This window comes from Trachypithecus francoisi, unplaced genomic scaffold (genome assembly GCF_009764315.1).
Source record: "Trachypithecus francoisi isolate TF-2019V2 unplaced genomic scaffold, Tfra_2.0 Lachesis_group5, whole genome shotgun sequence".
Taxonomy (NCBI): domain Eukaryota; kingdom Metazoa; phylum Chordata; class Mammalia; order Primates; family Cercopithecidae; genus Trachypithecus; species Trachypithecus francoisi.
This window is the reverse complement of record NW_022681470.1, coordinates 42077319-42095010: the sequence shown is the minus strand read 5'-3', so window position 1 is coordinate 42095010 and position 17692 is coordinate 42077319. Positions and strand designations below refer to the sequence as shown.

Here is a 17692-nt window from a genome sequence, read left to right as displayed (position 1 = left end):
AATATTAACTTGTTAATTCACACGATAATTCTAAGGCCAGCATTATTATTACACTCATTTTACAAAAGAGAGAAATAAGGTCCAAAGAGTTTAATTAGAGGTTAAAAACACCACAACTCAGGACCCTAAGGCACATAAATCTAAAGTTTATTAACAAGATTGATTTTAATTACTCTATCATCTTAGTAAAAAGCAAGTCCTTTTTTTTTTTAAGTGGTTAGAAGGCCCATAAAATAAAAATGCACCTATCCTTTTCCTATTTCTCCCCTCTTATATGAAAATCTGGAAAAGGCAGGGCACAATGGTTCATGCCTGTAATCCTAGTAATTTGGGAGGCTGAGGCGGGAAGATTGCTTGAGGCCAAGAGTTCAAGACCAGCCTGGGCAACAAAGTGAGACGTAGTCTCTACAAAAAAATTTAAAACTTAGCTCAGCATGGTGGCGCATGCCTGTGGTTCCAGCTATTCAGGAGGCTGAGGCTGGAGGATCATTTGACACGAGGTCAAGGTCAGAGAGAGCTATGATCACAACTCTGCACTCAGGCCTGGGCTACAAAGCGAGACCCTGTCTCCAAAAATAAATCTGAAAAATGATAGTTTATCTCCATTTTAGTTTCTCAGAAGCAATCAAATAATGAACGTTCCTCTTCTTCTGATTTTCTACACTTAATAAAGATTAGGTAGTTTTTACAGTTACTAGGAGATACCGCATCTTTGGAGGTAATCTATTTGTTGCTCAAGTTACTGAGACATGACCAAATATATAAGACATATCTAAAATCTAATATATTCTATAAAACAACTCCTGTTAAAAGTATATTTTAAAGCATCAGTCCCCAACCTTTTTGGCAACCAAGACTGGTTTCACGGAAGATAATTTTTGCATGCACTGGTGAGTGGGAAGATGGGTTTCAGGATGATTCAAACACAGTCCATTTATTGTGCACTTTATTTCTATTATCATTACATTGTAATATATAATGAAATAATTGGCTGGGTGTGGTGGCTCACGTCCATAATCCCAGAACTTTGGGAGGCTGAGGTGGGTGGATCACCTGAGGGTAGGAGTTCGAGACCAGCCTGGTCAACATGGTGAAACTCCATCTCTACTAAAAACACAAAAATCAGCCAGCTGTGGTGGCAGGCACCTGTAATCCCAGCTACTTGGGAGGCTGAGGCAGAAGAATCACTTGAACCCGGGAGGTGGAGGTTGCAGTGAGCTGGGATCGTGCCATCGCACTCCAGCCTGGGCAACAAGAGAGAAACTCCCTATCAAAAAAAAAGAAAAGAAAAGAAAAAGAAAGAAAGGAAAAGAAAAGAAAAGAAAGAAGGAAGGAAGGAAGGAAGGAAAGAAATAATTATACAACTCACCATAATGTAGAATCAGTGGGAGCCCTGACCTTGTTTTCCTGCAACTAGACAGTCCCATCTGGGGTGACGGGAGACAGTGACAGATCATCAGGCATTAGATTCTCATAAGGAACATACAACCCAGATCCCTTGTATGCACAGTTCACGACAGGGTTCATGCTCCTATAAGAATCTAATCCCACTGCTGATCTGACAAAAGGCGGGGCTCAGACAGTAATGTGAGTGATGGAGAGCGACGGTAAATATAGATTAAGTTTGCTTGCTTGCCTGCTGCTCACCTCCTGCTATGCCAATACCAGTCATGGCCCAGGAGCTGGGGACCTCTGTTTTAAAGTACTATACTAAATCATAAAGTTCTTGGTTTACTCAGACAATGAACTGTTTCTAACACAAAAATAAAGGTGCAACACTTCAGAGTTCTAATCCTGGAAACAACATGGACGGTTTCGAGTAATCACACTAAAGCCAAATGTTGAGGGAAAAGCACCATGAGGACGCTGGATTCTTTGCTACTCATCTTCATGAATCTCTTGTTAATGTAGCAAATGAAACTCGAGATCCAGAAATAAATAATTTATTAACAAGTCAATGGTCTTTTGTTTTTGTTTTTTTGAAGTGGAGTCTCGCTCTGTCTCCTAGGCTGGAGTGCAATGGCACAATCTCGGCTCACTGCAACCTTTGCCTCCTGGGTTCAGGTGATTCTCCTGCCTCAGCCTCCCGAGTAGCTGGGACTACAGGTATGTGCCACCATGCCTGGTTAATTTTTGTATTTTTAGCAGAGACGGTGTTTTGCCATGTTAGGCCAGGCTGGTCTTGAACTCCTGCCCTCAGGTGATCCTCCCACCTCAGCCTCCCAAAGTGCTGGGATTACAGGCATGAGTCACCACGTCCAGTCAAGTCAATAGTTTTATGTATGCAATGGGCAACATATATGCAGTAGGCATATCATTATCTAACAACACAAAATTTTAACATCATATTTTCATGTTACCTCCCATCTGTAGGTTTTTATTGATGAAAAGGATTAAAAACTACACATTTTTTTATTTCAATTAATCCTAAATTTTGTTTTATTCTCAATAATCTTAATTAAAAGACTGTTAAGACTTTAAGTATCCTGCACTTTCCATCTTTTTATCTTTCATTTTTTTCACTAAGGATATGATTTAGGACTCAATTTTGTGACAGTAAAGGAGAACACATCTTTTCCAACACAATCAAGGTACAATACTCACGCTATAACCCTCTAAATCCCTAGGCCCATTTTTTCCTACTAATAGTTCTAAAAATCATGCTTGCCATTAAAAAAATAAAACTACCAATGTTTTGGTCACCCCAAACCAAAAGATCATTTCACCCCTCAAATACATTCTTTCCTACTAATAGTTATAAAAATCATGCTTGCCATTAAAAAAATAAAACTACCAATGTTTTGGTCACCCCAAACCAAAAGATCATTTCACCCCTCAAATACATTCTTTCCTCAAGAATGATCACATAATTCTACTCAGTTTATTTAAAAAGCTGCTTCCTTTACTCCATGAAGTATTCTCTCAGCAAGGAAGTGCTTTCCTCATCAACTATGATTAATGTTAGTTAGTATCATCTAATCCTTTGATTACTTCATAGGTAGGGGACCTATTTGATATGAAAAATCAATGAGAAAAACCTGGACAATTCAGTTCCTCCGAGAAAAAAGAGACCATAATATCTATACTGGATAAAAGTTACATTAATATCTCTTCTAGTAGTAGTGATAACTGAAGTTTTTTGAGCTGTTTATGCTACATAAAACTCTCAGATTTTTCTAGACTTGAAATTACAGCCAGGCACAGTACCTCACAACTGTATTCCCAACACTTTGGGAGGCTGAGGCAGGAGGATTGCTTGAGTCCAGGAGTCAAGACCAGCCTAGGTATTAGGGCAAAACTCTGCCTCTACTAAAAATATGAACAATTAGCCAGGTGTGGTGCTGCATGCCTGTAGACCCAGCTATTCGGGAGGCTGAGGTGCGAGAAGCACTTAAACCCAGGAGGTGGAGGTTGCAGTGAGCCCTGATCGTGCCAGGGTGACAGAGTAAAACCCTGTGTCAAAAAAATAAAAAATTAGAAGACTGTAATACTGGGGACAAAAATTACAGAGTTAAGTTCAAAAGAGATAAAAAGGCATCAGCTAAGATGGCTGCATAAGAATTACATGAAACTGACTAAAAACTGTAGTTACATAGGATATCCTTATTTTTAGAAAATGCAGATGGAAATATCCAGGGGAAAAAGGGCACCTAGGGGAAAAAGTGCAACATACTATCTGCAACATACTATCAAATAGTTCAGAAAAAAATATAGATAGGTAGATAGATGGACAGACAGACAGGTGGGTAGGTAGAGAAAGAAAACAATAAAGCAAACGTGACAAAATACTAACATTTGGAGAATCAGGGTAAATAATATATATGGGGATTGACTGTACTGTTCTTGTAACCTTTTTATAAGTTTGAAATTATTTCAAAATAAAAAGTAAAACAAGGACAACATTACCAAGTAACACTGTCAAAAAATAGATTCAATAGGGTTTGAGAGAGTCTTGGCATCTGTATGTTTAAAACAATTTTCTGGCCGGGCGCGGTGGCTCAAGCCTGTAATCCCAGCACTTTGGGAGGCCGAGACGGGCGGATCACGAGGTCAGGAGATCGAGACCATCCTGGCTAACACGGTGAAACCCCGTCTCTACTAAAAAGTACAAAAAACTAGCCGGGCGAGGTGGCGTGCGCCTGTAGTCCCAGCTACTCAGGAGGCCGAGGCAGGAGAATGGCGTAAACCTGGGAGGCGGAGCTTGCAGTGAGCTGAGATCCGGCCACTGTACTCCAGCCTGGGCGACAGAGCAAGACTCCGTCTCAAAAAAAAAAAAAAAAAAAAAAAAAAAAAAACAATTTTCTAGGTATTTTTTATGTATGTGAGATCCACTGGCCTAGGGCACTGTAAATGAACAATCAAATAGCAATGCATAGCTTTCTTCCATCCATAAGTGAAAATAATATAAAATAACAACAACTGCTGTGACACCGCTTCCATAAAAGGATGTGTGTTTTATAACTTGTAAGAGTTGCTTACTCTCTATTCAATTCACGTAACATTTACTTAATGCCTCTAGTATGTTAGAATAAGTTAGAATTACCCTTTACCTACTGTTGTCTGCTAAACACATTTTCAGAACATATATAATTAGCTACTCTAATTGGCATTCCAAAGGCATCTTACCTCTGCAAATGTCTGAAGGAGTTTGTTTACTTGAGCAAAGGTCTGTGGAAGAATACCATCATAATTTGACCTTGTACTGAAAGCATGTAACAAAGTTCTAGAATCCTGAAGCAAGAATTTGACTGTTGCAAAATCCACTGCCTTATTAGCTGGTAATAGAAAATTAAGACAGAAAAATACGGAAGAATGAGTATACATCATAAAAATGTCTTTGGAACACTAATATTAATTTTGAAATTTAAGAAGAGTATACATTTACACCTATATGCCACTCCTAAGTTATCCCTCTGGTACAAAAAGCAATAATTAAATAGATATAGTTATAAAGTCCTTTGAGTTGATTCTGGTATTCTGAATTCAGATTTCAGGAGTTCTCTCAGCGCGGTCAACTTCAAAGTAAAAATAAAATTAAAGAATATTACACTTCTCAGAAAAAAGAGAAAATCACCAAAGACACAAGTCAAACCACAGATTTCAGTGCTGAGGTGATTCACATAAGAGTACTATGGAGAGCTCAGAAGAGTCAGACTGTACTGGTAAGCATGTCAGCTACATATGGCACCTCTAATCATCTATCTACATAGTGATTTATCTTCAACTCCATTACATGAAACTTAATACTATGTTTACTAAAAACAATGAGTTATCTCTATATGTACAACACAACTTCAGGAGAGAAAAAAAGTTTGGGCAACAGTGAGAAGCAGAAGCCTGCAGAATTTTTTTTCTGTAAATTAAAAGTGAGATAATCTACAAACAATAATTTAAAGGTATAACAATTTTCTCTCAAGGAACTAAAACTAATTACATTAAATTCTCAAACTAGTTGGGAAAGCTGGTGACAATAATTTCAAAAATTTCAAAAGTAATAAAAAATAAAATGAAGTAATAATGTCATAAAACTCAGAACAGAAAAAATATTTCCATTATTAAAGCAGAATGCTACCTAACGGTTTTCAAAATAACCATGCTACACTGTTGTTTACTTTTTGTTTTTATGTTCACAGTTTCAGAGACTCTATTGTATTCTGAAACATCAGCATGGCTTTTCATTGGCACTATGAGTTTAAAAAACAATAAGGAGTTCCTCTGTATCTCTTACACAAGAACTTGCTTGTGAAATTGTGAAGGGTCAAGTGAAATAAAAACTGTATCTTAATAATTAATTCCACAATATTCAGAAACTCTAATCTAATGGTTATAGCCAAGCCTCTGGCTTCTCCTTTATCCAAAAATATAAAAAATAATAATAAAGCAAGTCAATGTATTTCCTTATAGGAAAACTTTCACCTCTTTGTAAAGCCAATGACTAGTTTAAATTCCTGTGGATAATAAGAGATGCTACACACAGGACAGACTGTAGATTTGATGAACTTAGTAAATCCCCTGAGGAAGATATAATTGGACACAACTTCTTTTAAGGGTGCTTTTCCAATGTAAGGTATGTTTAATGATGCTCATAGATAAGAATTAATCATTTTATTTCTGTCTTACAAAAGTTCCTAAGGTTATGAGGAATATAAATCAAGTACACAGACACAACAAAAAAGGAAATCTACATTAATGAAATAGTCTAATGCTTATATAAGGCCAATAATTATTTAAAGCTAATATGGGTAACAAAGTCATAAAAGTTACTAGTCATTTTCCACACAATTTTTTATGAACTAATCTAAGGATATACATGCTTGGTATTCTGAAGTTAAACAAATATATAATTCAAAAGCTGAAGGTATTATTAAAAGATAGTAAATAAGAACATAAATTGTGATTTTTCTAATTCAAAATTATTTTAGAGAACGAGGCATTTTTTTTTTAAGTTCCAAAACATTTTTATTGTGCTAAAAGGTGACCCTGTACACCTGTACATACAAAGCAATTACTCTCCATCACTCACCCTCTTATTCCCTGGTAATTCAGTTTTCTATAGATTCACCTATTTTGGAAGTTTCTTTTATTATTATAATTATTATTATACTTTAAGTTCTAGGGTACATGTGCATAACGTGCAGGTTTGTCACATATGTATACTTGTGCCATGTTGGTGTGCTGCACCCATCAACTCGTCAGCACCCATCAATTCCTCATTTACATCAGGTATAACTCCCAATGCAATCCCTCCCCTCTCCCCGCGATAGGCCCCGGTGTGTGATGTTCCCCTTCCCGAGTCCAAGTGATCTCATTGTTCAGTTCACACCTATGAGTGAGAACATGCAGTGTTTGGTTTTCTCTTCTTGTGATAGTTTGCTAAGAATGATGGTTTCCAGCTGCATCCATGTCCCTACAAAGGACACAAACTCATCCTTTTTTATGGCTGCATAATATTCCATGGTGTATATGTGCCACATTTTCTTAATCCAGTCTGTCACAGATGGACATTTGGGTTGATTCCAAGTCTTTGCTATTGTGAATAGTGCCGCAATAAACATACGTGTGCATGTGTCTTTATAGCAGCATGATTTATGACCCTTTGGGTATATGCCCAGTAATGGGATGGCTGGGTCATATGGTACATCTAGTTCTAGATCCTTGAGGAATCGCCATACTGTTTTCCATAATGGTTGAACTAGTTTACAATCCCACCAACAGTGTAAAAGTGTTCCTATTTCTCCACATCCTCTCCAGCATCTGTTGTTTCCTGACTTTTTAATGATTGCCATTCTAACTGGTGTGAGATGGTATCTCATTGTGGTTTTGATTTGCATTCTCTGATGGCCAGTGATGATGAGCATTTTTTCATGTGTCTGTTGGCTGTATGAATGTCTTCTTTTGAGAAATGTCTGTTCATATCCTTTGCCCACTTTTTGATGGGGTTGTTTGTTTTTTTCTTGTAAATTTGTTTGAGCTCTTTGTAGGTTCTGGATATTAGCCCTTTGACAGATGAGTAGATTGTAAAAATGTTCTCCCATTCTGTAGGTTGCCTGTTCACTCTGATGGTAGTTTCTTTTGCTGTGCAGAAGCTCTTTAGTTTAATTAGATCCCACTTGTCAATTTTGGCTTTTGCTGCCGTTGCTTTTGGTGTTTTAGACATGAAGTCCTTGCCCACGCCTATGTCCTGAATGGTACTACCTAGGTTTTCTTCTAGGGTTTTGATGGTATTAGGTCTAACATTTAAGTCTCTAATCCATCTTGAATTAATCTTCGTATAAGGAGTAAGGAAAGGATCCAGTTTCAGCTTTCTACTTATGGCTAGCCAATTTTCCCAGCACCATTTATAAAATAGGGAATCCTTTCCCCATTTCTTGTTTCTCTCAGGTTTGTCAAAGATCAGATGGCTGTAGATGTGTGGTATTATTTCTGAGGACTCTGTTCTGTTCCATTGGTCTATAGCTCTGTTTTGGTACCAGTACCATGCTGTTTTGGTTACTGTAGCCTTGTAGTATAGTTTGAAGTCAGGTAGCGTGACGCCTCCAGCTTTGTTCTTTTGACTTAGGATTGTCTTGGCAAGGCGGGCTCTTTTTTGGTTCCATATGAACTTTAAAGCCGTTTTTTCCAATTCTGTGAAGAAACTCATTGGTAGCTTGATGGGGATGGCATTGAATCTATAAATCACCTTGGGCAGTATGGCCATTTTCACGATATTGATTCTTCCTATCCATGAGCATGGTATGTTCTTCCATTTGTTTGTGTCCTCTTTTATTTCACTGAGCAGTGGTTTCTAGTTCTCCTTGAAGAGCTCCTTTACATCCCTTGCAAGTTGGATTCCTAGGTATTTTATTCTCTTTGAAGCAATTGTGAATGGAAGTTCATTCCTGATTTGGCTCTCTGTTTGTCTGTTACTGGTGTATAAGAATGCTTGTGATTTTTGCACACTAATTTTGTATCCTGAGACTTTGTTGAAGTTGCTTATCAGCTTAAAGAGATTTTGGGCTGAGACAATGGGGTTTTCTAAATATACAATCATGTCATCTGCAAACAGGGACAATTTGACTTCTTCTTTTCCTAAGTGAATACCCTTGATTTCTTTCTCTTGCCTGATTGCCCTAGCCAGAACTTCAAATACTATGTTGAATAGGAGTGGTGAGAGAGGGCATCCCTGTCTTGTGCCAGTTTTCAAAGGGAATTTTTCCAGTTTTTGCCCATTCAGTATGATATTGGCTGTGGGTTTGTCATAAATAGCTCTTATTATTTTGAGGTACGTCCATCAATACCGAATTTATTGAGTGTTTTTAGGATGAAGGGCTGCTGAATTTTGTCAAAGGCCTTTTCTGCATCTATTGAGATAATCATGTGGTTCTTGTCTTTGGTTCTGTTTATATGCTGGATTACGTTTATTGATTTGCGAATGCTGAACCAGCCTTGCATCCCAGGGATGAAGCCCACTTGATCATGGTGGATAAGCTTTTTGATGTGCTGCTGAATCCGGTTTGCCAGTATTTTATTGAGGATTTTTGCATCGATGTTCATCAGGGACATTGGTCTAAAATTCTCTTTTTTTGTTGTGTCTCTGCCAGGCTTTGGTATCAGGATGATGTTGGCCTCATAAAATGAGTTAGGGAGGATTCCCTCTTTTTCTATTGATTGGAATCGTTTCAGAAGGAATGGTACCAGCTCCTCCTTGTACCTCTGGTAGAATTCAGCTGTGAATCCATCTGGTCCTGGACTTTTTTTGGTTGGTAGGCTATTAATTATTGCCTCAAGTTCAGAGCCTGCTATTGGTCTATTCAGGGATTCAACTTCTTCCTGGTTTAGTCTTGTGAGAGTGTAAGTGTCCAGGAAATTATCCATTTCTTCTAGATTTTCTAGTTGATTTGCGTAGAGGCGTTTATAGGATTCTCTGATGGTAGTTTGTATTTCTGTGGGGTCGGTGGTGATATCCCCTTTATCATTTTTAATTGCGTCTATTTGATTCTTCTCTCTTTTCTTCTTTATTAGTCTTGCTAGCGGTCTGTCAATTTTGTTGATCTTTTCAAAAAACCAACTCCTGGATTCATTGATTTTTTGGAGGGTTTTTTGTGTCTCTATCTCCTTCAGTTCTGCTCCGATCTTAGTTATTTCTTGCCTTCTGCTAGCTTTTGAATGTGTTTGCTCTTGCTTCTCTAGTTCTTTTAATTGTGATGTTAGAGTGTCAATTTTAGATCTTTCCTGCTTTCTCTTGTGGGCATTTAGTGCTATAAATTCCCTCTACACACTGCTTTAAATGTGTCCCAGAGATTCTGGTATGTTGTATCTTTGTTCTCATTGGTTTCAAAGAACATCTTTATTTCTGCCTTCATTTCGTTATGTACCCAGTAGTCATTCAGGAGCAGGTTGTTCAGTTTCCATGTAGTTGAGCGGTTTTGATTGAGTTTCTTAGTCCTGAGTTCTAGTTTGATTGCACTGTGGTCTGAGAGACAGTTTGTTATAATTTCTGTTCTTGCACATTTGCTGAGGAGTGCTTTACTTCCAATTATGTGGTCAATTTTGGAATAAGTGTGATGTGGTGCTGAGAAGAATGTATATTCTGTTGATTTGGGGTGGAGAGTTCTATAGATGTCTATTAGGTCCGCTTGGTGCAGAGATGAGTTCAATTCCTGGATATCCTTTGTTAACTTTCTGTCTCGTTGATCTAATATTGACAGTGGAGTGTTGAAGTCTCCCATTATTATTGTATGGGAGTCTAAGTCTCTTTGTAAGTCTCTAAGGACTTGCTTTATGAATCTGGGTGCTCCTGTATTGGGTGCATATATATTTAGGAGAGTTAGCTCTTCCTGTTGAATTGATCCCTTTACCATTATGCAATGGCCTTCTTTGTCTCTTTTGATCTTTGATGGTTTAAAGTCTGTTTTATCAGAGACTAGGATTGCAACCCCTGCTTTTTTTGGTTCTCCATTTGCTTGGTAGATCTTCCTCCATCCCTTTATTTTGAGCCTATGTATGTCTCTGCATGTGAGATGGGTCTCCTGAATACAGCAGACTGATGGGTCTTGACTCTTTATCCAGTTTGCCAGTCTGTGTCTTTTAATTGGAGCATTTAGTCCATTTACATTTAAGGTTAATATTGTTATGTGTGAACTTGATCCTGCCATTTTGATAATAACTGGTTATTTTGCTCGTTAGTTCATGCAGTTTCTTCCTAGCCTCGATGGTCCTTACATTTTGGCATGTTTTTGCAATGGCTGGTACCGGTTGTTCCATTCCATGTTTAGGGCTTCCTTCAGGGTCTCTTGTAAGGCAGGCCTGGTGGTGATAAAATCTCTAAGCATTTGCTTATCTGTGAAGGATTTTATTTCTCCTTCACTGATGAAACTTAGTTTGGCTGGATATGAAATTCTGGGTTGAAAATTCTTTTCTTTAAGAATGTTGAATATTGGCCCCCACTCTCTTCTGGCTTGGAGAGTTTCTGCCGAGAGATCTGCTGTTAGTCTGTTGGGCTTCCCTTTGTGGGTAACCCGACCTTTCTCTCTGGCTGCCCTTAAGATTTTTTCCTTCATTTCAACTTTGGTGAATCTGGCAATTATGTGTCTTGGCGTTGCTCTCCTCGAGGCGTATCTTTGTGGCGTTCTCTGTATTTCCTGAATTTGAATGTTGGCCTGCCCTACTAGGTTGGGGAAGTTCTCCTGGATGATATCCTGAAGAGTGTTTTCCAACTTGGTTCCATTTTCCCCCTCACTTTCAGGCACCCCAATCAGACGTAGATTTGGTCTTTTTACATAATCCCATACTTCTTGCAGGCTTTGTTCATTTCTTTTTCCTCTTTTTTCTTTTGGTTTCTCTTCTCGCTTCATTTCATTCATTTGATCCTCAATCGCTGATACTCTTTCTTCCAGTTGATTGAGTCGGTTACTGAAGCTTGTGCATTTGTCACGTATTTCTCGTGTCATGGTTTTCATCTCTGTCATTTTGTTTATGACCTCCTCTGCCTTAATTATTCTAGCTATCAATTCTTCCACTCTTTTTTCAAGATTTTTAGTTTCTTTGCACTGGGTACGTAATTCCTCCTTTAGCTCTAAGTTTGATGGACTGAAGCCTTCTTCTCTCATCTCGTCAAAGTCATTCTCTGTCCAGCTTTGATCCATTGCTGGCGATGAGCTGCGCTCCTTTGCAGGGGGAGATGCGTTCTTATGTTTTGAATTTCCAGCTTTTCTGCCCTGCTTTTTCCCCATCTTTGTGGTTTTATCTGCCTCTGGTCATTGATGATGGTGACATACTGATTGGGTTTTGGTGTAGATGTCCTTCCTCTTCGATAGTTTTCCTTCTAACAGTCAGGACCCTCAGCTGTAGGTCTGTTGGAGATTGCTTGAGGTCCACTCCAGACCCTGTTTGCCTGGGTATCAGCAGCAGAGGCTGCAGAAGATAGAATATTGCTGAACAGCGAGTGTATCTGTCTGATTCTTACTTTGGAAGCTTCCTCTCAGGGGCGTACTCCACCCTGTGAGGTGTGGGGTGTCAGTCTGCCCTTAGTGGGGGATGTCTCCCAGTTAGGCTACTCAGGGTCAGGGACCCACTTGAGCAGGCAGTCTGTCCGTTCTCAGATCTCAACCTCCATGTTGGGAGATCCACTGCTCTCTTCTAAGCTGTCAGACAGAGTCATTTGCATCTGCAGAGGTTTTTGCTGCTTTTGTTGTTGTTGTTGTTGTTTAGCTGTGCCCTGTCCCCAGAGGTGGAGTCTACAGAGACAGGCAGGCTTCCTTGAGCTGCTGTGAGCTCCACCCAGTTTGAGCTTCCCAGCAGCTTTGTTTACCTACTTAAGCCTCAGCAATGGCAGGCGCCCCTCCCCCAGCCTCGCTGCTGCCTTGCGGTTAGATCGCAGACTGTTGTGCTAGCAACGAGGGAGGCTCCGTGGGCATGGGACCCTCCCGGCCAGGTGTGGGATATAATCTCCTGGTGTGCCCGTTTGCTTAAAGCGCAGTATTGGGGTGGGAGTTACCCGATTTTCCAGGTGTTGTGTGTCTCAGTTCCCCTGGCTAGGAAAAGGGATTCCCTTCCCCCTTGTGCTTCCCAGGTGAGGCGATGCCTCGCCCTGCTTCAGCTCTCGCTGGTCAGGCTGCAGCAGCTGACCAGCACCCATTGTCCGGCCCTTCCTAGTGAGCTGACCCCAGTACCTCAGTTGAAAATGCAGAAATCACCGGTCTCCTGTGTCGCTCACGCTGGGAGTTGGAGACTGGAGCTGTTCCTATTTGGCCATCTTGCTCCGCCCTGGAACTTTTTTTTTTTTTTTTTTTGAGACAGAGTTTCACTCTTGTTGCCCAGGGTGGAGTGCAATGGCGTAATCTCGGCTCACTGCAACCTCCATCTTCCGGGTTCAAGTGATTCTCCTCCCTCAGCCTCCTGAATACCTGGGATTATAGGCACCCACCACCACACCCAGCTAATTTTTTTGTATTTTTAGTAAAGATAGGGTTTCACCATGTTGGCCAGGCTGGCAATGAACTCCTGGCAAGAGGTACTTTTATAATCCCATGACATATTCTTAGCTCATTAAACGTTAGGCATCAGATTCTTTGACATCAAAGACCAAGAAACTATGCACATAATGACTGCAAAACTGATTTTTCAGCAGAAGATACAGTAATCACATCTTCACTTCTCTCCTTATTGTCAGTTAGAGCTGCCACCTACCACCTCTCAGCTGCATCTAAGAGCAGATCCCCCTGCCAGGAAAAACAGATGGAAGATGGTAACTAGATGCCTCATTTTTTACACTAAACTAACTTTGAGATTACACATAGTTTACAGACTTTCTCTTTTAAAAGATCGACTAAATTATGACCCTGATAAAAGATACGAAAAAAGGTTCTACATGCTTTATAAAACTGCTTTGGAGAGATGTCCAATATGTGGTTCCATGTCCTTCATATACTCATATCACTAATAAGCAACTTCTACAACTAAAGGCAATGACGGGAAAGTGTCATACCTTAAAAAACTGGTAACTTATTAAAAATAGATATTCAGATGGTTGTAGATGTGTGGTGTTATTTCTGAGGCCTCTGTTCAGTTCCATTGGTATATATATACTTGTTTTAGTACCAGTACCATGCTGTTTTTGTTACTGTAGTCTTGTAGTATAGTTTGAAGTCAGGTAGTCTGATGCTTCCAGTTTTGTTCTTCTTGCTTAGGATCATCTTGGCTATGTGGGCTCTTTTTTGGTTCCATATGAAATTTAAAGTAGTTTTTTCCAATTCTGTGAAGAAAGTCAATGGTAGCTTGATGGGGATATCATGGAATCTATAAATTACTTTGGACAGTATGATTATTTTCACAATATTGATTCTTCTCATCCATGAGCATGGAATGTTCTTCCATTTGTTTGTGTCCTCTCTTACTTCCTTGAGCAGTGGTTTGTAGTTCTTGAAGAGTTCTTTCACATCCCTTGTAAGTTGTATTCCTAGGTATTTTATTGTCTGTTTAGCAATTGTGAATGGGAGTTCACTCATGATTTGGCTGTTTGTCTGTTCCTGGTTTATTGGAATGCTTGTGATTTTTGCACATTGATTTTGTATCCTGAGACTTTGCTGAAGTTGCTTATCAGCTTAAGGAGATTTGGGGATGAGATGACGCGGTTTTCTAAATACCGATCATGTCATCTGCAAACAGAGACAATTTGACTTCCCCTTTTCCTAACTTAATACCCTTTATTTATTTCTCTTGTCTGACTGCCCTGGCCAGAACTTCCAATACTATGTTCAATAGGAGTGGTGAGAGAGGGCATTCTTGTCCTGTGCTGGTTTTCAAAGGGAATGCTTCCATCTTTTGCCCAGTGTGATATTGGCTTTGGGTTTGTCATACACAGCTTAAGAGCTATTTACTTATTTTGAGATATGTTACATCAATATCTAGTTTCTTGAGAGTTTTTAGCTTGAAGGGCTGTTGAATTTTGTCCAAGTAAATGGTGTTAGGAAAACGGTCTAGCCATATGCAGAAAACTGAAACTGGATCCCTTCCTTACACCTTATACAAAAATTAACTCAAGATGAATTAAAGACTTAAACATAACACCTAAAACTATAAAAACCCTAGAAGAAAACCTAGGCAATACCATTCAGGACAGGCATGGGCAAAGACTTCATGACTAAAACACCAAAAGCAATGGCTGCAAAAGCCAAAATTGACAAATGGGATCTATTAAACTAAAGTGCCTTTGCACAGTAAAAGAAACTATCATCGGAGTGAACAGGCAACCTACAGAATGGGAGAAAATTTTTGCAATCTATCCATCTGACAAATGACTAATATCCAGAATATACAAAGAACTTAAATAGATTTACAAGAAAAAAACAACCCCATCAAAAAGTGCGCAAGGGATATGAACAGACACGTCTCAAAAGAAGACATTTATGCAGCCAACAAACACACGAAAGAAAGCTCATCATCATTGGTCATTAGAGAAATGCAAATCAAAAGCACAATGAGATACCATCTCATGCCAGTTAGAATGGCGATCATTAAAAAGTCAAGAAACAACAGATGCTGGCGAGGATGTGGAGAAATAGGAACACTTTTACACTGTTGGTGGGAGTGTTCATTAGTTCAACCATTGCGGAAGACAGTGTGGTGATTCCTCAAGGATCTAGAGCTAGAAATACCATTTGACTCAGCAATCCCATTATTCAGTATATACCCAAAGGATTATAAATCACTGTACTATAAAGACACATGCACACGTATGTTTACTGCGGCACTGTTCACAATAGCAAACAGTTGGAACCAACCCAAATGCCCATCAATGATAGAGTGGGTAAAGAAAATGTGGCACATATACACCATGGAATACTATGCAGCCATAAAAAAGGATGAATTCATCTCCTTTACAGGTACATGGATGAAGGTGGAAACCATCATTCTTAGCAAACTAACACAAGAACAGAAAACAAAACACCACATGTTCTCACTCATAAGTGGGAGGTGAACAATGAGAACACATGGACACGGAGGGGAACATCACACACCAAGGCCTGTCGGGGGGGGGGGGCTAGGGGAGGGATAGCATTAGGAGAAATACCTAACGTAGATGATGGGTTGATGGGCGCAGCAAATCACCATGGCACATGTATACCTATGTAACAAACCTGCATGTTCTGCACATGTACCCCAGAGCTTAACATCTAATAATAAATAAATAAATAATTGGAGCCAGGATAGCATGAAGGAGGGGAGCTCACGCTTGCATTTCTGAGATAACAACTGTCTCAAGGATTTTCTTTAAAAAATCCCGCAAGAAATTCCTCCACAACCTTCATGTATCTTATGCTTTTCATGATCCATGTCTTTCATGTATGCACATATTTCTAAACCGGGTTTATCACTAGACATTCTTTAGGACTACAGCAGTTCAGATAAGACTCTCTTGAAAAAACATTTGCCCAGTAACAGTATCTACACCAATGAACTAACGCCAACTCTGGCTTTGAGCCTCAGGAACCAATAAACTCTGTTTTTAAGCAGCTTGTATGAACTTCTTTTTGCCAATAAAAGCTTTCCCTTCATCTCTCCTCTTCAGGTGCACCTGTGGCTTGCCATAGCTATGCATCCTAGATTATAATCCTTTTTCCTTACTCCTGAGTAAATTCATCACGTTAGAAGGTCGGGAAAAAAAAGATATTCATCGAACATCTACCATGGATGAGACATAAGGAAATGACTAGGTCCTTTAAATCCCCTAGGGGAAATATTTATTTATTGACTTATTTTATTTATGGTTGACACATAATAATTGTACATACTTATGGAGTATGATGTGATGTTTTGACACATATATAAATTGTGTAACAATTAAATCAGGGTAATTAGCATATCTATGACCTTAAGCATTTATCATTTCTTTGTGATAAGAACATTCTCTTATACCTATTTTGAAATATGCAATACGTAACTGTTAATTCTAGTCATCCTGCAATGCAGCAGAACACCAGAACTTATTCCTCCTATCTAACTGTAGCTTTTTATATTGATCAATCTCTTACCATCCCCTACCACTGCACCTTCACCATCCTCTGGTAATCACTATTCTACTTTTTACTCCTCTGAGAACAACTCATTTTCAGAGTTTACACTTCAAGGAAAAGACAGAGAATAAGGTACACCTATGGTAGAATATGCAATTTTTTCCTTTTTGTCCTAGCTTCTATGACGATTTTAAGGTTAAAATCGGGGTTCAAGTGCTGCAATAATTATTTGCATATGATTCATAATTAATCATCTCCTAGTCTTCATTATCTGGCCTTGGTGCCTTTAATAATTTAATTACTTAACAGCCCTCTTGTACTCAAGTACAAGGGTACTAAGGCATCACAGTTATGTTTCAGAAGTAGGCTGGATATAACTAATATATGAAATAATAAACACATTACTTCATGTGAGGAGTTTGAAAAAAGCAAAGTACCAACTGAACCCGTAATAATAATCACACTTTGCTTTTTTATATGTTTTTTGAGACAGGGTCTCATTCTGTTGCCCAGGCTGGAATGCAGTGGCACCATCTTGGCTCACCGCAACCTCCGCCTCTCAGGCTAAGATGATCCTCCCACCTCAGCCTCCCAAGTAGCTGGGTCTACAGGCATGCACCACCACACCTGACTAATTTTTGTATTTTTGGTAGAAAGGGAGTTTTGCCATGTTGCCCAGGCTGGCCTTGAACTCCTGGGGTCAAGCAATTCACCCACCTTGGCCTCCCAAAGTGCTGAGATTACAGGCATGAGCCACCATGCCCAGCCTTTGCCTTTTAAAGGCATAACAAGACAAATCTAGTTATTTGATTTTGAAACAAGTCACCTACTGTTTCAAGACTAGTTTCCTCGATCATAAAATACAGGCTTTAATAACATTAGATCAGTTTTTCTCGCATTTTTTTTCCTCATAGCAGATAATCTTTTTTCCAAGTCCTATATAGAACCTCCATATATAGACATTTTTAAAAGCTGCTCTGGCTAAAGTTGGGGTTAAGGGCCAAAGGCACCACCTACCGGGCTCCCCTTCAATCTATCCATCACCCATCTGTGGCAGCAGAGGCACTTCAAGAAGTCGAAAGTTCTGTTCAATATAACTTAAAAACCAACTAAGTTGTTCACTGTGGTCTCTTCCAGTTCTAAAATTCACTATACACCAAAGCCAAAGGTTTCTTGTTCCTTATTCATATAGTTTAAAT

At 39.2% G+C, this 17692-nt stretch overlaps 1 protein-coding gene across 9 annotated transcripts in view; it reads right to left on the bottom strand.

Moving 5' to 3' along the window:
- Positions 1-17692, bottom strand: part of SWT1 (SWT1 RNA endoribonuclease homolog) — a 146123-nt gene that overhangs the window by 75378 nt on the left and 53053 nt on the right. For all 9 annotated transcript variants that reach the window (XM_033196718.1, XM_033196720.1, XM_033196719.1 and 6 more), the window contains one exon: positions 4627-4775. In XM_033196718.1, coding sequence (XP_033052609.1) covers positions 4627-4775 — 149 coding nt within the window. The remainder of the gene's footprint in view (positions 1-4626; positions 4776-17692) is intronic.